Raw genomic sequence first — 21,191 nt, forward strand, 5'->3', positions numbered from 1 at the left:
CATCCGTTTGTATCAGTTGGAGAGATGCTGCTCAGCAGTTTTCGAGACGTCGGCCGCAACACCTCATACCATGGTTACTCTTCTCATCCCATGAAGATACACAAAATGAAGAAGTTAGTTTTTTCAGTCTCACTGAAAATATGATTCACAAGGTAAGAATACCTCAGATTTCCAATATGAAATTGTGTCGCGGTTCTACAGAAGGATGGTTGTTCATGTTTTCTGATACATTGGATGGCCATTGTTTACTCTTAAATCCATTCACAAAATCCAGAATTCAACTTCCACCTTTCATTCTTGAACCCCCAAAATCTGTTCTTAAGGTGATCTTGTCTTCCAATCCTAAAACCAGTAAAGATTGGATGGTTGTTGCTTACATAGCATCAAAGGAGCTATTCTTTTACAAATCAGGAGACAGTTCATGGTCAACTGGACCACCAAAGAGCAGAACTAGTACTGCTTTTTCATTTGATGATGGAGATATCATATTATCTGGTGGTGGAGAAGTTTATACACTTGGTCTGTTAAAGACAGTTAGGATTTTTGATATGAATACTCAAAAACATATCTTTATGGGTGGAGGTGTATCACCACAATATGACCTTTATCATAATGACGACGACGAAATCGATCGTGGTGATGGTTATATATGCTACCTAGTTGAATCAAATGGAGAACTGTTCTTGGTTGCAAGGTTCTTGAAGAATTTGGGGAAGAATTCTTCAAGAACCTTCAAATTTCTGTTATATAAGTTGATAGAGAATGACAATGAAAAGCTAAGGAGGGACTATGTGTGGGTCAGACAATCAAGTTTGGGAGATGATCGAGCACTGTTTCTTAGCACAATTGGTTCCAAATTAGTCTCAACTATTGAGAGTCCTGGAGTACAAAGTAATTCTATTTACTTCATAAATGATTTATATCCTCAAACTGGTATGCCTTGTGATTTAGGTATTTACCATGTTGAGAATGACCATATTGTACCTTTTATTCCTTTTGACTCCTATTCTTTCAAGTTCCCTTCGGTTTGGGTCACACCCTCAATTTGAGAACTTGAAGTTAAAGTTTCAGTATTATGTTTTTGTTCTCTTTTAATAAAAGTTAACTTGTTGAGTTGCATGCAGGTTTGTTTGTTTGTTTGTATTTTTTTTCTCCTTCTTGTAAGGGTAATTCTGTCAGGTCACAGTGTAGTTTTAACGTTGTTAGTCATGAACTGATGGTCAGATTCCCTCTCACACGTCCTAATCTCAAGAGTAATCGAGAAGTAGATGAAATGGAGGAAGAAGAAAAAAGAAACGTTTAAATTGGAAGGTTACAAAAGAAGATGGGAAGGTGGGGTTTTGGAATGAGATGCAGAAAATCAAATAGAAAAAAAAAAAAAAAAGAATGGAAAAGGAAGTGGGTCGATGGGTTCAAAGGTGTGAAAAGAAACGAAAGAAAAGGGGTAGGAAGAGATGAAGAGATGAAGATGATGCAGCAACAATAGGCTGGATTCCTCTCCGGCTCTGAGAAATCCACTACTCCTTTGTCTCAGAGTCTATTTTCCTTCTCTCCTCCTCTCTCTCCCTTTCTCACTCTCATTCTCTTTGGAATCCTCCTTTTTCTCTGAGTCTTTTTGCTCTCTGTTTCCTTTTTTTCCCTTAGTCTTGTTGCTCTCTGTTTTTTCACTCTGATTTTTTTCTTTTCCCTCTGAGCCCACCTTATTCTGTTTTCCCTTTTTGCCTTTTAATCCCCTCCCCTCTTTTCTATCTCTCTTTTCGTTTTGCCCTTTTCTCTCTTTTCGATTTTGAATTCTCTCTCCTGGTTTTTGGAATGACGGCTGCCCCCCCCCCCCCCCTCCCCCCCCCCCCTCCCCCTCAATGACTCATCCACTCTTGTTTAATCCCCCCATCCACTTTAGGGTTTAGGTTTTTTTTTCTATTTTGCCCTCTCGGTTTAATCCCCCCATCCACTTTAGGGTTTAGGTGTTTTTTCTATTTTGCCCTCTCAAATAATATCTCATTATTTTTTAGGGTATTAGGTAATTTACCCTTTTGCCCTTTTTTCATTTTAGGTCTAGGCTTCTTTTGTTAAAATTATCTTTCCCATTTTAACCTTGGATGGAATCTTCTTTTAAATTTTTTTTCCTGTTTTACCTTCCCATCTTTTAGGTTTAGGAAAAAAAGAAAAATTTTCTTTTATATTTTCCTTTTTTTGCCCCTGCTAGGTTAAACCCTCAAAGATGTTTGGGCTTGACCCAGTAGACTTTCATGGGCTGAGACCTGGGCAGTCTATTTTATATTATTATTATTATTACTATTTATTTATTTTTTTTTTTGGTGTCCGAGACAGGGATTGTCGGTACTCCGTGTATCGTCATCGCCAGGGAGGGTGACAAAAATCAGGTGTCTACAAAGAGCCTTCAATTTCTCAACAAACAAGCAACACTAACCGTAATGGCACAGCTTGGCAATGGTATGTTAAATGTTGTGGCGTTACAAGGACTCTTTACGAGTAATGCCCCAATGGATATGGCTATTATAGCTCATTTGGCATCTAGTCTGGAATCATGAATTTTCGTTTTTATTTCAAGGGAGGAAAACAGTTGTACTGACTCCCTTGTCAGGAGGGTCCAGTTCTTGATATGTGAAACTGTTTGGCACACTTCCTTTCCATGGTTTAATGAAGCTTGTAATTCAGAATCCATGTGTACTACATATTCTAATCAATAAAGCTTTGTTTACAAAAATAAATAAATAAATAAATAAATAAAAGCTTTGACTGAGATGTAGACCCAAAAATGGATCCATATGTTTTGTGCATCTTTTAATCTTACAAGTTTTTGCAAGCAAATAGTCTTTTGACTTATCACATATAGATGTTATTATTCATAGAGAAGAGTGCAATACATCAAGTGCAATGGAGTATATATAATCAAGGACTCTAAATAGGATGTTCTATATTTTCCTTGTTAAATCATTAGACATGACAGACAACATCTCACCACAGGCTCTTACTTGGTAATTTGGATGTCAATATGATCTTAAATTTATCCGGCAACAATAATACTAAATCGAAGGACTTCTTCTTGAAGATGAAGTAGAAGTAGTAGTCATACAAAGTTCCTATAGAAGGTCTTGTGCACAAGGTTTAAAGTATTGGTATCGAGTATCGTATCGGTTAGGTGATTTTAAGAGATGTATCATATCATATCGGAGATACGTATCGAACACTACAATTACGCATAGAAATGATCAAGATACACATGGAAATATACTTTTGGAACAAAAAACAATATAAATAAGCAATATATAACAAGTGTCATGCATAAACATTAAAATGGAGAATAATATATAACTAAACAAATGCATTAAATTGAGATTATTATAAAAGATTAGGTTTCTTACATGTTGTAATCATCTATAGCCATGAAGAGTATTGGATGATGCAAAGGATGATGTTATAGCACTCCTTGATTCTTTTTTGAATCCAAAAGTGTGAAAAACCAAGATTAAATGCAAGATTTTAGACTCTTGGTTGAGAGTTTTCCTTCATTTTTTCGTTAGAATAGGAGCTGTATCGAATCTGTGAATGAAAATAGATTTCTTTTTTCAAAAAAAAAAAAAAAACGCTGTTTGAATAAAAAATGAAAATGACTTTTTTATGGAATGTATCGATACATGTATTGATACGTATTAAACCACCCACGAAACCCTTTACTTGGATGTATCGATGGTATCGATATGTATCAGTCGTATCATATTGTATCGGCTGATACATTTCGATACAATCTGAGACAGTTCATTTAAAAAAAAAAAGAAGAGACGTATCGGTATGTATCGTATCGGCCAATACAATACGATACACACTGATACTTTAAACCTATGCATTCCTTTTTTTCATCTTCCATCAGACACAATCTTCGTAGAGAGGGTGAATTATAAATTTTGGATCCCTAAGGCCCAAATTTTTATGTGGGTTTATTCCAATGTTTTGAAAAACAACTTTCACTTTGGTATGGTCCAGGGAGTAGCCAGTACATGTATTGATACGTATTAAACCACCCACGAAACCCTTTACTTGGATGTATCGATGGTATCGATATGTATCAGTCGTATCATATTGTATCGGCTGATACATTTCGATACAATCTGAGATAGTTCATTTAAAAAAAAAAAAGAAGAGACGTATCGGTATGTATCGTATCGGCCAATACAATACGATACACACTGATACTTTAAACCTGTGCATTCCTTTTTTTCATCTTCCATCAGACACAATCTTCGTAGAGAGGGTGAGTTATAAATTTTGGATCCCTAAGGCCCAAATTTTTATGTGGGTTTATGCCAATGTTTTGAAAAACAATTTTCACTTTGGTATGGTCCAGGGAGCAGCCAGGCATCTTGGACGCCAACATGAGTATCTGAAGAAGATATCGGCTAACCAGGTATGCACAATCTGCATGATCTCGATGATCACACTTTCCAATCTCAGCACCTTCTTTTCCTCGAGTTACCAATGTGGAACTTTCCTATTCTAGAGTCTACCACCACTGGAGTTTCAAAATCACTTTTGTACCCTTAAGTACTAAATCTGTTAGTTTTGGAAGGAAATGACAATTTTGCGCTTTCTTATTTCTTCATTAGCAGCGTTCAAGAGGATGGGAACCCGAGTGCAGAGAAGAAGAAAATAAATATCAACGGAGAGATACATTGATCTTGGTTTCTTATTTCATTTTTCCCTAATACATGCCATGAACAGTTTGTGAATCTTGTAAACACCGTGTTCAATACCGAGGTTTCTTTTGTACTTGAAAGGAAAAAGTAGAAGAGAAATTATGAAGACACAATAGAACATAGAAGGACAAAACATGGGCTTCAATGAGACAACCGATAGATCAAAGAACCCAAATTAGGGGTGAAACAGGGTTGGGTTGGGCCAGGTTTTTTAAAACCCTAGCCCAACCTCGAGTCCTCTTAGCAACCCAAGCCCAACCCGACCCTAGGTTGGGCTGAGAAATCTCAGCCCAGGCCCAACCTTGCCGGGTTGAGCCCAACCTAGCCCAGCATTGATTGACCTTGATCGGGCCGGGTTGGGCCTAGTTGGCCCTGATTGACCCTTTTGCTAGTGCCTGGTTGTCCTTGACTTGCCCTGCCTTTTTGCCATTTACGACGTCCTATGCATTTAAAAATGAGACACATGTGATTGTGACATTGTGTATTGGTTTGTTTCATACTCAATTGACTATTAGACTTTCATTTGAGTTAAAAAACTTAGCCCAAAAATTATAAATATTTTAGTTTAATAGATAATTAGCCTTTTTACGTAAACCAATAGATAATTAGATACTAACAAAAATTGTAAAATGTAAACAATAAATTGTAAAGCATCACCCAACACAAGGCTAGGCCGAGCATAAGTGCAACGTAACTAGACTCAATCACTCAAAACGAGAATAACGTCTCTCTCTAAACAAAGTAATCATTTATGAAGATTTTCTCATTTATTATCTACCATAATTCCATATTTAAAATTCTAAATAAGGTAAATATATATTAATTAACCCGAAAATGACAGTAAAACAAAACTCTACAAACTGCTGGGGATTGAGCTCCTCTCCAGGGAGCCCAGTATGCCCAGAGAGCATCCAGCCGTTGGGCTGTGCTGTACACATATGTGTGCGGCACAGCCCAACCCTTGGATGCCCCCTGGGCACTGAGCTCCCTGGAGAGGAGCTGGATCCAACAGCTGGAATAAACAATCTCATGTGGTGCATTTGTTTTTTGTTGTTCAAAAGGTTTTACGAATTCCCATTTCATTTCCAAATTGAGAAACAATCTACGAAGGACGAGATTGATGGTCATGAATTTTACATGGAAATGCTCCTAAAGCTCTAAATCCAATGGTCCAAAATCTTTCCATTTAAACTGGTTCACTTCTCTCTTGAAAAAAAAAAACGTTGAAAGGCTTCTATATGAATATATATAAGAGAAGATCCCAGGTTCCAGAGACAACCAAAAACAATCTCATTTTTATTCAGACACTCAAGAGGAGAAGAAAGAATGAGATGTATAGACGACCATGGTCGACTCTTCCAGACTATATAATTGAAATGATCTATAATCGTCTAGATTTCATAGAGAAATTCACATTTGCATCCGTTTGTATCAGTTGGAGAGATGCTGCTCAGCAGTTTTCGAGACGTAGGCCGCAACACCTCATACCATGGTTACTCTTCTCATCCGATGAAGACACACAAAATGAAGAAGTTAGTTTTTTCAGTCTCACTGAAAATATGATTCACAAGGTAAGAATACCTCAGATTTCCAATATGAAATTGTGTCGCGGTTCTACAGAAGGATGGTTGTTCATGTTTTCTGATACATTGGATGGCCATTGTTTACTCTTAAATCCATTCACAAAATCCAGAATTCAACTTCCACCTTTCATTCTTGAACCCTCAAAATCTGTTCTTAAGGTGATCTTGTCTTCCAATCCTAAAACCAGTAAAGATTGGATGGTTGTTGCTTACATAGCATCAAAGGAGCTATTCTTTTACAAATCTGGAGACAGTTCATGGTCCACTGGACCACCAAAGAGCAGAACTAGTACTGCTTTTTCATTTGATGATGGAGATATCATATTATCTGGTGGTGGAGAAGTTTATACACTTGGTCTGTTAAAGACAGTTAGGATTTTTGATATGAATACTCAAAAACATATCTTTGTGGGTGGAGGTGTATCACCACAATATGACCTTTATCATAATGACGAAGATGAAATCGATCGTGGTGATGGTTATATAAGCTACCTAGTTGAATCAAATGGAGAACTGTTCTTGGTTGCAAGGTTCTTGAAGAATTTGGGGAAGAATTCTTCAAGAACCTTCAAATTTCTGTTATACAAGTTGAAAGAGAATGACAATGAAAAGCTAAGGAGGGATTATGTGTGGGTCAGACAATCAAGTTTGGGAGATGATCGAGCACTGTTTCTTAGCACAATTGGTTCCAAATTAGTCTCAACTAATGAGAGCCCTGGAGTACAAAGTAATTCTATTTACTTCATAAATGATTTACATCCTCAAACTGGTAAGTCTTGTGATATAGGTATTTACCATGTTGAGGATGACCATATTGTAACTTTTATTCCTTTTGACTCCTATTCTTTCAAGTTCCCTTCGGTTTGGGTCACACCCTCAATTTGAGAACTTGAAGTTAAAGTTTCAGTATTATGTTTTTGTTCTCTCTTAATAAAATTTAACTTGTTGGGTTGCATGCAGGTTTGTTTTTTTTTCCTTCTTGTAAGGGTAATTCTGTCAGTTAATAGCATATTTTTAACGTTGTTAGTCATGAACTGATTTTTTTTGGGTAAAATTAGTCATGAACTGATGGAATGGGTGTATTTGTTAACGTTTGTAAACCTCAGGGGGGTACGTAGAATTATCCGAATTTGGGGGGTAAAATTATACTTTTGTTAAACCTCAGGGATGGTATGTGTAAATTACTCCAAAAAAAAAATAGAGCGAAGACAAATCATCGATAGATGTTTGATTTTTTTTTTTAAGTGTGGCCAGTAGTATTGGAAATGTATATGATTAATCAGAGCAAGACCATTGTTAAAATGAGCTGCATGTGACTTCATGAATGCTCTTTAAACACGCAAGTGTTAGAGAAATGGTAGGCTCTTTCGTAATAAAATAAGAACAAGGCTAGTTATTGTCAAGGAGATCAAAGCTGATGTGGTTGATAGATGTTGCTCAATCTTCTTCAAAGGCAAGAAATGTCCTTGGAATTTCAAATTGATGGAAAAAAGGGGGGGGGTCTCTATGCTTCTCTTGGATACTATGAGTTTGGAGTGTTAGTGTTGTTTTTATGAGCTGGGTAGTGGGTGGTTTTTTTTTTTTTTTTTTTTTTGGGAGGGGGGGGGGGGAGTGGGTGGGGTGCGCTTTCCAGTTGTTTCTGGAGTTCGTCCTCCCTTCCCTTTCATCTATATTTTGTTGGCTATATTCTATACCCTTTATATGTTCTAATAGAAGTCTACTTGAATAAGGAATGAGGCTGTGGTGGGCCCCACTGGATAGAGCCCATCTAACCTTAAAACCCTAGTATTCCTATAAATGCTAGCTGGATGCAGCAACCTGCATTATTCCAAACTTGATATACAGGGTGTAGTGCTTTAAGCAACCTTGTGCTTAAACCTAAAACCCTAACATATTTTATCTTTTTTTGTTCCTCTCAATGGGGGATCTTGCCTATTCAAAAAAACAAAAAATGCAAGCATTAGTAGAACAGTTCTCTTGTTTTTTTTAGTTAATAAAAACTTTATTAGAGAGAGGAAAAACAAGGGAGAAGGAATATACAACAAACACAAACGCTAGGTTCACAAGCTACATCTTAATGAACAAATCTCACAAGATGAGCAATCAAGCCAAAAAAAAAAAAAAAAAAAAATTCATGTGAGAAGAATTCTAGATTTAGTTTTACAGAATTTCTTTTCGTGCTAATTTTAATAGTCCCCCTATGTCTCATTATCTTAATCAGACTAATTTATCATTTCTATGTCCTTTCCTTTGGGTTCCCTCTCTACATTTATGTTATCATTGCAAAATAGCTAGCTTTAAAATCCTTTAACTGCAAAAGTATAAGCTTTTGAAAAGTATTGAGTGATCTTAGCTGCATTAAATGACCGAAACTCTATTCAAATAGTTACACATTTAAATGCTCAAGGAACAGCTAGCGGTTACACCACCATATTCTCTGCTACAATGGTTAATGCTCATTAATCTTCACAGTTGACCAGTGGTTACATGCCTTCAGTTTCATCAGTTTCAGAATCTCCTAGTGGAAATAAATTACCACAATTTCATCAATCCCTACAAGTAAGGAGTGGATACACTTCCGTTACAGGTGACAATCAATTTCCTAGTGGCAATGAGCTTCTTCAATTGGTTATAAATCATAAGAGCCTTCAATTTCTCAACAAGCAAGTAACACTAACCGTAATGGCACAACTTGCCAATGGTATGTTAAATGTTGTGGCGTTACAAGGACTCTTTATGAGTAATGCCCCAACGGATATGGCTGTCACAGCTCATTTGGCATCTAGTCTGGAATCATGAATTTTCATTTTTATTTCAAGGGAGGAAAACAGCTGTACTGACTCCCTTGTCAGGAGGGTCCAGTTCTTGATATGTGGAACTGTTTGGCACACTTCCTTTCCATGGTTTCATGAAGCTTGGAATTCATAATCCATGTGTACTACACATAGGGGTGTAAATGAATAGCCAAAATCCGTTTCCGTATCCGTGTTCGTGTCTGTTTACTATCCGAATCCGTCCGAAAGCTAAACAGATGCGGATATGGATAGGCTGTAGCTATCCGAAAAGCTATATTTACATGTAAACGGATAAAATATCAGATCCGTATTCGTTTAGCACTATCCGAATCTGTCCAATATCTAATCGGATGCGGATGCGGATATAGCACTATCCGAGCCGAATCCGATCCGTTTACAGCCCTAACTACACATTCTAATCAGTAAAGCTTGTTTACAAATAAATAAATAAAATAAAAGCTTTGATTGAGATGTAGACCCAAACATGGATCCATCCACATGTTTTGTCCATTCTCTTTTAATCTTACAAGTCTTTGCAAGCAAATAGTCTTTTGACTTATCACATATAGATGATATTATTCATAGAGAAGAGTGCAATACATCAAGTGCAATGGAGTATATATAATCAAGGACTCTATATAGGATGTTCTATATTTTCCTTGTTAAGTCATTAGACATGACAGACAACATCTCACCACAGGCTCTTACTTGGTGATTTGGATGTTAATATGATCTTAAATTTATCCGGCAACAATAATACTAAATCGAAAGACTTCTTCTTGAAGATGAAGTAGAAGTAGTAGTCATACAAAGTTCCTATAGAAGGTCTTGTGCACAAGGTTTAGAGTATTGGTATCTGTCATGTGATTTTAAGAGACGCATTGTATCATATCGGAGATACGTATCGAACACTATAAATACGCATAGAAATTGTCAAGATACACATGAAAATACACTTTTGAACAAAAAAATAATATAAATAAACAATATATAACAAGTGTCATGCATAAACACTAAAATGGAGAATAATGAATAACTAAACAAATGGATTAACTTGAGATTGTTATAAAAGATTAGGTTTCTTACATGTTGTAATCATCTATAGCCATGAAGGGTATTGGATGATGCAAAGGATGATGTTGTAGCACTCCTTGATTCTTTTTCGAGTCCAAAAGTGTGAAAAACCAAGATTAAATGCAAGATTTTAGATTCTTGGTAGAGAGTTTTCCTTCATTTTTTCGTTGGAATAGGAGTTGTATCGAGTTTGAGAGTGAAAATAGATTTAAAAAAAAAAAAAAACTTTTTGAAAAAAAAATTGAAAATGACTTTTTTTTTTTATGGAATGTATTGATACGTATAAACCACCCACAAAACCCTTCACTTGGACGTATTGATGGTATCGATGTATCGGTCGTATCATATTGTATCGGCCCGTATCGACCGATACATTTCGATAAAATCCGTGATAGTTCATTAAAAAAAAAAAAAGAGACGTATTGGCCTATACGATGCGACACACACCGATACTTTACACCATGCTTGTGCATTCCTTTTTTTCGTCTTCCATCAGACACAATCTTAGTAGAGAGGGTGAGTTATAAATTTTGGATCCCTAAGGCCCAAATTTTTATGTGAGTTTATGCCAATGTTTTGAAAAACAATTTTCACTTTGGTATGGTCCATTGAGCAGCCAGGCATATTGGACGCCAACATGAGTATCTGAAGAAGATATCGGCTAGCCAAGTGTGCACGATCTTGCATGATCTCGATGATCACACTTTCCAATCTCAGCACCTTCCTATCCTCGAGTTACCAATGTGGAACTTTCCTATTTTGGAGTCTACCACCACTGGAGTTTCAAAATTACTTTTGTACTCTTAAGTACTAAATCTGTTAGTTTTGGAAGGAAATGACAATTTTTCCCTTTCTTATTTCTTCATTAGCAGCGTTCAAGAGGATGGGAACTAGAGTGCAGAGAAGAAAATAAATATCAACGGAGAGATACATTGATCTTGGTTTCTTATTTCATTTTCCCCTAATACATGCCATGAACAGTATGTGAATCTTGTAAACACCTTGTTCAATACCGAGGTTTCATTTGTACTTGAAAGGAAAAAGTAGAAGAGAAATTATGAAGACACAACAGAACATAGAAGGACAAAACGTGGGTGTCCACGAGACAACCGATAAATCAAAGAACCCAAATTAGGGGTGAAACAAGGTTGGGTTGGGCCAGATTTTTTAAACCCCTAGCCCAACCTTGAGTCCTCTTAGCTCAACCCAAGCCCAACCCGGCCCTAGGTCGGGTTGAGATATCTCAGCCCAGCCCTAACCTTCCCGGGCTAAGTCCAACCTAGCCCGACACTGATTGACCTTGATCGGGCCGGGTTGGGCCTAGTTGGCTCTAGTTGGCCCTGATTGACCCTGATTTTTGCTAGTGCCTGGTTTTCCTTGACTTGCCCTGCTTTTTTGCCATTTACGTTGTCCTATATATGCATTAAAAAATGAGACACATGTGATTGGGTATTGGTTTGTTTCATTGGTAGACTTTTCTTTGGTTAATAAACTTAGCCCAATATTAAAATTGTAAATATTTTAGTTCGATAGATAATAAGCCTTTTTTCGTAAACCAATAGATAATAGATACTAAACAAAAATTGTAAAATGTAAACAATAAATTGTAAAGTATAACCCAACACAAGGCTGGGCAGAGCTGGGCTTAGCCCGAGGCCTCAACCCTGGCCCAGCCCGACGACCATGACCCAGGGCTTGAAAATTTCAACCCTAACTTGCCCATAGGGTTGAAAAATCCAGCCTAGGCCCTGTTCAGGCTCAGGGCCGGCCAAGGCAGGCTGGGGCCGACAGGGCCAAACTTACACCCCTAACCCAAATCTCATCTAGACTCACAAAAATCTCAAAGAATACATAGTTTTGAGGAAATCGAAGTCCAAAAGCAAAGCCAAACTAACAGAATTGGAATCCTTTGAAACAAAGTAGAGCTTCTTTTTTTATCATCTCTTCCCAGTTCCCACAATAAGCCAATAATCATACATTTAACAGATACTGTAAAAAATCATCAGTATGACTGCAAAGTGCAAATAGCTAGAAAATCAATCGTATTGACCCCTTCTGGTTGCAGTTGCCATCCTTGTTCACTAACTAGGGTACCGTACAGTAGTTGTTGTCTTTCTTTGGGTTTCTCTGGTTTAATGGAGAAGATGAGTTTACAGCACCTAAAATCGACCATGTGTCAAAGCAACGGTGATGAGAATTTCAAAGGTTTTTCAGGGATGAGCTTTCTCTCTCTCTCTCTCTCCATCATCGTCTCCTCTTCCACCCTATTTTGGCATTTAGGGTTCTCCTATATAGTGAGGGAGCGTAAGAGTTCGGGAATTTCTTTCCCTTTTGAGACGATGGTGTTTCAAATGTAAAAACACCTTCATTAAAGGTATTATGGGCGTTTATTTAATATTTGGGCCTCACTTAACTGTTCTCAGCTAACGGCATGGGTATGTTTGTAAGAATCTTTCAAAATATAGTGGAAGTTTATGAAATAGATGAAACTCAGGGGTGGTAGACGTATTTTTTCCTATTATATATTATTCAAATTCACACATATATTATATGACTCTACAACGTTCTTTTTCCCAAATAAATTTTTTTTTTGGTGAATAAACAATGAATTACCAAAGCCCGAGAGGGGCGAGGAGAAGAGAAAAAAGGGGGGGGGGATATACAAAGGGAGGAGAGGGGGATGGGGAAGCGAACCAGCTAACGGGTTCTCAAAATAGTGGTATCTAAACCCCAGGACACAACAATATGCATGTTCCTTGGGGAATTTGGAAGGGCTTTCATAGGCAATACACCAAGTTTGGAGGAGACGTCAAAAAAGATGGCTTTCCAAATCAAGTCGAACGAATGAGAATTGAAGATCCTTCTCCCAAGGTTCTTTTCCATCCAAATGTGATACAGGGCCGCACCAAACACAAGCTTGCCAATAGTGTCGCATAAAGTTTGCCTAGAAAAAGTCATGTCCAGCCAAAGCCACTCTCTAGCAAAGGGGAGGGGTCTCCTTCTGCGAAGCCATATAAAAGAACGGGCTTAATTAAACCTTGAAAGCAAAATGAAACTCTACAAATTAAAATGAACTAATATTTCAAATGACCACAATACTTGATAAATTAAACCAAACTAGTGGTAATGTTTTTGTTCTTCACACAAATTTCCTTTCCTTTTTCACGTCGTATTGTCTAGGTTGAAAAGGGTCTACTAGTTTCCATTCATTTCCCCCAGCTGAGAAACAATCTATGAAGGACTAGTACAGGTACAAACAAGGCTTGCAATTTGGTGTCTTGTCTTTAAATGGAAATGTTCTCAAAGCTCTTAATCCAATTGTTCAAAATCTCATGCTTCCTACCACACTATATCCTAGAATCTTTTTCTAACCATGCTTAGAGAGAGTAAGATCAGCAGGTCATGGAGTGAGCCTAGACGGGATGGCAACCACATCGAAGGTGCCTGGTGGTTAAGAGGGGGCCGGTTAGCCTGCTCTTGATACCATGTTGAGATTACAGATTTGGATTCATTAATATTCACTTCATCATATTACAATGTATGTAAACATATATAGAGGGATGATTGGAGAACCTAAAGAATGGCAATTTGGATCCTCTACTGCCGAGCTGCCCGGCAGGACCATGCTGCCCAGACACGGTGAGGTGTGCAATGACAACCTTACCCCTGCCTGAACACCTTGTCCGAGTAGGAGTAAAGCGGTCATTGCACGCCTCACCGTGACTGGGCAGCATGCTCCTGCCGGACAGCTCGGCAGTAGAGGATCAAAGAATGGAAACTCAATCTTTACAAAAGGAAACTAAAGATTGCTTGAGGCCAGCCATATCACATATGCAAAATGTGATATGCCGCCAGCCAAGACCAACTCACAAGATATTAATTACCACCTGAAAGTTTAATGAAACGCTACAAATTGGAATGAATAGGATTTCAAATGACTTTGACCCAAAAAAAACAAAAACAAAAAAAAGATTTCAAATATTGAGAACACCTGATAAGCCAAAGAAAGGTACAAACGAGGCTTGTCACATGGAAATGCTCCCAAAACTCTTAATCCAATGGTTCAAAACTATACCCTAAAATCTTTCCATTTTTTACTTACATAAAAAAGAAGGGGAGGGGAGGTGATAGAGACGAGTAAATTAAATCTCATTTTTAACAGTCAAGAAGGGAAAAAAATGGAGACTAAATCTGCTGCAAGCCTTCCTGATGGTGATGCTGAAACAAAGAAGAACGAGAACGAAATGTATAGACCATGGTCTAATCTTCCAGACCTTCTGATTCATATGATCTATGATCGGCTAGATCTCAAAGAGAAAATCAGATTTGCATCTGTCTGTGTTAATTGGGGAAGTGCTGCTCCAAAATTCCCAATAGGTAGTCCTCAGAAGCTCATTCCATGGTTACTGTTCCCTCATGATTCACTTACTGAAACAGTTAGTTTTTTTAACTTACCAGAAAATATGATTTATCATGTAAGAATACCTAAAGTGAATATGCATCTGTGTAGAGGTTCTTCAGAAGGATGGTTGTTTTTGTTTGCTGATGTAAGAGATGATCAATGTTTCCTATTAAATCCATTCACCAAAAACCTAATTCGACTTCCGCCTCTTGGAACAAAACCGCGACGATCTGTTCTTAAGATGATCTTGTCTTCTAATCCTGATACCAGTGAAGATTGGAAGGTTATTGTTCAGTTAACATCAAGTGGGCTACTCTTTTGCGAATCCGGAGACATGTCATGGTCTATTGGGTTGCCACAGAATAGAAGTGATTTTGATTATGAGAACATCATATTTTGTGATGGGAAAGTTTATGGGTATGGCCTCTCAACTCCTTCACTTTGGGTTTTTGATTTGAAAACTCAACAACAAACCTTCAAGTCTTGCAGAAAACCAAATCATCTTTCTCATAACCTAATCTCTTACCTTGTTGAATCAAATGGAGAAATCTTTTTGGTTGCAAGGTTCTTGAAGAATTGTGATCAATCTGAAGAAGCTGCCAATTACCATTATAGAACCTTTAAATTTGAGCTATACAAGTTGATGAAAGAGAATGATGGGTATGGGTATGAGAATGGGCGGGTCAGGCAATATGAGTATGGATGGGTCAGGCAATCAAATTTGGGAGCTGATCAAGCATTGTTTCTTAGCAAAACTGGTTCCAAATTTGTCTCAACTATTGAGAACCCAAGAGTACACAGTAATTCTATCTACTTTACAAATGATTTACATCCTCGAACAGCTAAGGTTTGTGACACTGGTGTCTGCCATGTTGAGGATGGACAGATAGAACCATTTCTTCCATTCAACTCGATTTCTGTCAAGTTTCCTTCAGCTTGGGTAATTCCCTCAGTTTGAGAACCTGAGGTTAGAGTTTCACTGTATATGCTTTTTTGCTCTCTTTTAATAAAAATTATAAGACTTATTTATATGATGGATCTTCTTAGTATTTGCATGCTAATATGTTTCATGTGTTTTATGATAGCTAGTGTGTGATGTAGAAGAGACATCGGATGAGTTCTTGAGCGAGTTGGACCAGTAGAAGTCCACCCGGATTGGTCGGAGGTATAAAGCGATATGGGGTGAATTATATACCAAATCGAAGATTTCGGAGGTACTAAGCGATAGTTGGTCATTTTCGTGCTTTTCGAAGGTTAAACTGTCCGCCGAAGTTTTGAAATTTGAAATTTGAAATTTTGTTTTCTTCATCTGTAAGCAAGCTAGCCTCCCTCCATAAGTGCTTCGAATTTTCATTTGTAACCAGTTTACATCTTGAATAGAAGAAGTTTCCGATTTTTCCTCTATTTGTGGATTCAAGGTTTGTTGGCGTTAGAACGAGTCTAACCCCCCATTTCCTACTTCATCAGTGTGTCGTCTCTTGCTTTTTTATTTATTTATTTATTTTTTGGAGGAGGGGGGTTGAATAACAATTATATTCAACAATGCGCAAGGAAAAGAGGTCCCTTACAAGAAAAGCCGGGGAAAGCTGAAAAAAATAAGAAGAAAAGAAAGAAACTATTAAGCCAAAAACCAACCACCCTTAACTGGGAGAAGCAACGGACTCAATGAGCCGAGTAGGTAAAACCCCCAAAAGCAACAAGGAACCTATTGTGGGGAATATCAATACAAGATATTTGGTAAGCTTGCACCTTACCCCTAACCTCAAATGAAATGGAACCTATTGTGAGGAGTCATCTCTTGCTATTTACTTAGCCTTTTGGCTTAAGGATACTTCTATTTACATGGAGTATAGAAGGGCTTCAGAATTTCTAAGCCTTTTGGCTTAAGGATACTTCTATTTACATGGAGTATAGAAGGGCTTCAGCATTTCTTCATGTAATCTTCCATCACCTATTTTTGAGTACTCCTTTACTGTTCAGATTTGTTAGGACATGATTAGTTTGTGCTCCTCTTTTCAATCCTTGAATGGCAACATAATGGAAGTAGCTCCTTGGGTAGCTAAAACTTTTGGGGGATGTGGTAACATTAGTGATGTTGGGAAGCTAGTGTTTTGCCCACTGTGTATCACATTTGGAGGGAGCGCAATAATAGATTGCTGCGGAATAATACAAGATTGAGGACGGCCATTGTTAGTGGCATCAAATTCAAATCTGAAATTTCACCCAAGTGCAGCTCCATCATGTACAAAGGGAATCTTTCATCACTCAACACCATGCTTAAGGCTAATCTATATTGCGTCCCCTTGGTCCAACAGTCAGAATGGACATATCATCTATCCACGAGGTAGAATAGATGCATTGTGACATTTAGAAAAATAACAAACCTTTGTGACAATAATAATTGACCTTATTTGAACATTGTAAAATCCTTATCAAGTATCAACCATCCTTAATCAGACCCACAACACCGAGAGCCATAGAGTGCTTCACTAGGCAATTCTAACCTGAAAAGTTTATCATAGGAGAGACTGAAAAATCCTTTATTATTATTATTATTTATTTTTATTTATTTATATAAATAGGTTGAAAAATCCATTATGATGATATGAAAGCATCAGCCATGGGAGTTGTTTTTGAGGTGGTAGCTAATGATGTAGCAATAATTGTCGTTGTATATCTTTCTTGACAGCAATGACAATCGATTGCCAAGACCTGCAGACTGCACTAAAGCGATGGAAAGGTCCAGAGGTGCGACAGTCTTTTTGCGTCAGGCTGTGTGTGGGCTCAGGTACACGCCCACACACAGCACCGGTTAACGTTCTTTGTCCCATAAAAAATAAAAAAAAAGGTACAAGGTTCTATTGTTTTCAAGAAGATTTAATTCCTGGATGTTAATATTGATATGCCACATTTATTAGAAAGTGAGAATTTGGTTTCTTCACATACCTGTTGGTCCTTCCATTAATAAATCGAGTGGGAATGAAATCTAACAATTAAAGTCATCCAAATAATAAATTCACCTAAAAAAAGCATTCAAAAATCTAACAATATTCATTGATTCATTGCTTGTATACATTGAAGCCGTCTTGCAAGAAATTATCAATATAGGGACTAAGAAAGGGAAAGGGAGAAGTGAAAGAGAGACAACCAGCATTTTCATGCTTTTTGTTCTAACATTACAAACTAAAACATAATTGTTTGAAATATACTAAAACCTAAGCTCCTGTCCACCTCAGTTGCTGCAATTTTTGTCACAGAAAAAGCTATCTTATGCTCTTACTTAGTAATCACATTTTGCTGGAATTCGATTTTGCAGCCATTCTTCTCTACATCTGTTTCACTTGGTTCTCTCTGAATTCTCCGTTTTCTATAGATGCAGTACAGCACAAGTTGGAAAAAACCAAGGGGACAACCCAAGAGATTTGGAATCTGCATTTATACATTTTTTTAAGCTTTTTCTTATAAAACTTAGAAGCTCAATAGCTTATTAGAAGAAAATCATGGCTTACCGCAATGAAAGGGTCATGGCCCAATAGTCCATATGGCCCCCAGAATGAACTGTTGAGAAATGAGAATAAGGACAAGTAGAATGGCATGAATTCCACACTCTTTGTCTGTATCACTTTCTTCTGCAAATATTAGTTGCAGTTTTGGGTTATTGTCTAGACATAACAAATACTATTGACGTAATCCCACATTGACGTAACCAATTGGTTTTAAGATGGAAGCTGAGTAGGTACGTTAAGCCTCAGTCGGTGATGGGTCTTGTTCCACCAACGAAGAAAGAGCCCACAAGAAGGCTTGCACGGAAGGGGGAGTATTGAGGTAATATATCCCACATCGGCTATTGGTGATTCGATTATCAAATCAAGTTACTGAAGAACATAAAAAGTGAGATGAAATGAACAGCGAGAGTACCAACCACAACTACCAATGGAGAACTATACATCCCTACAGCGACAACAAGCCCGATACATCCGACGAATAACTTCCGGTGATGGTGATTATGCAATGCAAATGTCGAGACTAATGCCGTAATAGAGATCACCACAATCACAGCCACCACCATCAAAATAACCTTTCTCTGCAATTTAAATATGATTATTAACATTCTGTTTAATTTTGATACTAGAGGTACATATTTGTTTAAGTGAGAGAGTTAAGAGTAGCTTGCCTTAGTCCTTGATGAAGCAAACAAAATATAAATGAGAACAAAGGAGGACTCAAAAAGTACCCCTGTACCACAAATAGTGACTACCGTGATATTTTCCCACTTATTGCTTACAACAGGTAACCCATACCAGCAATACAGTAGAGCTGTCAATTGAGTAACAACATAAGGAACACAGGAAAATTCCTCAGTGCTTCTCTTCCTTATAACCCTTTTAAAAGTTAATCTGTATGAGAAGAGAACAGCAAAAGAAGACAACACAAATTAATATATATACATATAAGTTACTGGATCAAATGGATCAATTAAGTGAAGAAGCTAGATAGTTACATTGGTACTATATAAAGAAGCACAGAAGTGACATTCCCTGCAAGACACAGAATACACATTTTTCATGCATTAGTTCAGTCTTTTTTTCACAGATTTAAGAAAATAACAAACAAAAAGGTACCTGCTATTCCGAATGTCAATCGTAGTTTATCTTCCATTTTTTCATTCTCATATTCTCATGGCACCTTGAAGGGGTATAAATAGGAAAAGGATCTTATGCAGCCGTGGCGGGAGCTGCACCTGTGCAGCACCGCTAAACGACAGCAAAAACAGGGGTAAGGTGATCATTTCACAAGTGGGTCTCACCTGGGCCCACATGTGAAATGACCACCTCCTCCTGTATTTGGGGTGGTTTTTCGAGCTGCACAGTGCAGCTCCCGCCACAGCTGCATAAGATCCAAGTCTGTATAAATAGGGCATGAGAGAGAGAGAGAGAGAGAGCATGCAAGCTGCTACCACAAGACAGAAGAGAATCCAATATTTATGTTCTTTGCTGAGGTGATGTCAAAGTAGTTCAACAAAGCATGCCCTAACAGTGATTAAGATTCTTTTATAAAGATTAAAAGTATCCCATTTTTTTTTTTTTTTTCTCTTTTCTGGGGAAAATCGGTTGTCTGCCCTTATAAAAAATAAGGTAAATTATACGTCACCTCCTGGTTTTTAAACGAAACTTAGATCACCCCTTGGTTTTTGAAAACACTCAAATCACCCCCTGGTTTAGACCCCAATATGACAAATTAGTCCCTATTGTTAGTTTTATGCTGTTAAGTGATGGTGTCAACCAGTTAAATAAATTTAAACTACCCTTGACCAATGTTGGAGATGAAGGAAGGGTAGTATTGTAAATTTAATTCTAATGTTTTAGTATAAGGGTAAATTAGTCCTTTCACCCCAATAACTAACAACAGACTAACACCGTTACTGTAGAGGGGGTGATTTGAGTTTTTTCAAAAACCAGGGGGTGATCTGTGATTCGATTGAAAACCAAGGGGTGACGTGTAATTTACCCTAAAAAATATATCCAGGTTTAACCAGGCATTGCTGGTCGTTTGCCATTTTTTACTGTTTTATTTGCAAGTAAACAACAAAAACCATTTAAAACACCCCCCCAAAATAAAAAGGAATGGTGTTTTAAACGCATTTTTGCTATCAATAATTCCAATTATTATATAAATAGTTGGAATAAATTGATGACATAAAAAGGAAATAGAACAAAAAAAATATTATATGAATAGAGGGACAAATTAAATCATATAACCCATCCCTAGTGTCTGCATTTTCCTCCTTGTGCATTATTCTACAATGTGGCCAATTTATGTGTGCTTTGTAAGTCGGAATATGTACCCACTTGTCATAAAATTTGGGGTCATATTTGATGGACTATCTAGTAGACATTAGGATCATATAATGAGTCCACAAAGAAATTATTCCTCAAGAAAAGTGGTTTTAAGATTTTATATTTATAGAATAATGTAAATGCTTGAAATGAGAGGTTAAGGGATTGAAAGTTGAGATATGACCAATCTAGACCCCCTAGCTCTATCTGACAGAATAACTCAATGTCAATGTGGTAGAAAAACTATGGCATGTGGATAGATTCTATGTAAATAAGCCATGGAGTGATCTTTTCTCTTTATATCGGTGGGCGTAGGCCTCGCTCAAACATAGTGGGGGGTGAAATGACCACCTCACCCCTTATAAAGGCAGAAATCTCATCCTTGAGATGCCAGCATGCATATTCTCATTGGCTCTCGCGCATGCATGGCCCCTGTGCTCCCCACAAAGTATGCTCCAATTTATATAGAAAAAGAAAAATGTGAACAACTTACCCACTAGCTAGGGTGTTTCTATTTATTAAAGAAGGGGTGTGTGGGTTTAGTCCCACATCGAGTGTGTGAGTGTGGTGTGTGTTGTGTATATCCGCCATTCCACGGTCCTAAAAGTCGGTTAACCTTTTGAGATTGGTGTGTGGTTTGTGTGATTACACTTTCATCAAAAAAAATTTGTTTCCTCAATTCATTGATTCTCCAATGGGAATACATATAACATTTATTTATTTATTTTGGTAAAACACTGATTTATTCAAAGGAAGAGCGATTACAAGCCAAGGCCTCATCTCGA

General features: G+C 37.4%; 2 protein-coding genes across 2 annotated transcripts; one reads left to right on the forward strand and one right to left on the reverse strand.

Moving 5' to 3' along the window:
* The first annotated feature begins 14,345 nt into the window (after positions 1-14,345).
* Positions 14,346-15,711, forward strand: LOC122639230 (putative F-box protein At4g22170). Its single transcript, XM_043832051.1, has 2 exons — positions 14,346-15,509; positions 15,655-15,711. Exons 1-2 carry the CDS (start codon positions 14,346-14,348, stop codon positions 15,709-15,711), a joined length of 1,221 nt encoding a protein of 406 aa, XP_043687986.1.
* Positions 15,712-17,845: 2,134 nt separating this feature from the next.
* Positions 17,846-18,687, reverse strand: LOC122639231 (bidirectional sugar transporter SWEET3b-like). Its single transcript, XM_043832052.1, has 3 exons — positions 18,492-18,687; positions 18,079-18,198; positions 17,846-17,998 (listed from the first exon to the last, which is right to left on the reverse strand). The coding sequence occupies exons 1-3, from the start codon at positions 18,678-18,680 to the stop codon at positions 17,846-17,848; spliced, it is 462 nt and encodes a 153-aa protein (XP_043687987.1). The 5' UTR covers positions 18,681-18,687.
* Between the last annotated feature and the right edge of the window lie 2,504 nt (positions 18,688-21,191).

This window comes from Telopea speciosissima, chromosome 9 (genome assembly GCF_018873765.1).
Source record: "Telopea speciosissima isolate NSW1024214 ecotype Mountain lineage chromosome 9, Tspe_v1, whole genome shotgun sequence".
In the NCBI taxonomy this organism is placed as follows: Eukaryota; Viridiplantae; Streptophyta; class Magnoliopsida; order Proteales; family Proteaceae; genus Telopea; species Telopea speciosissima.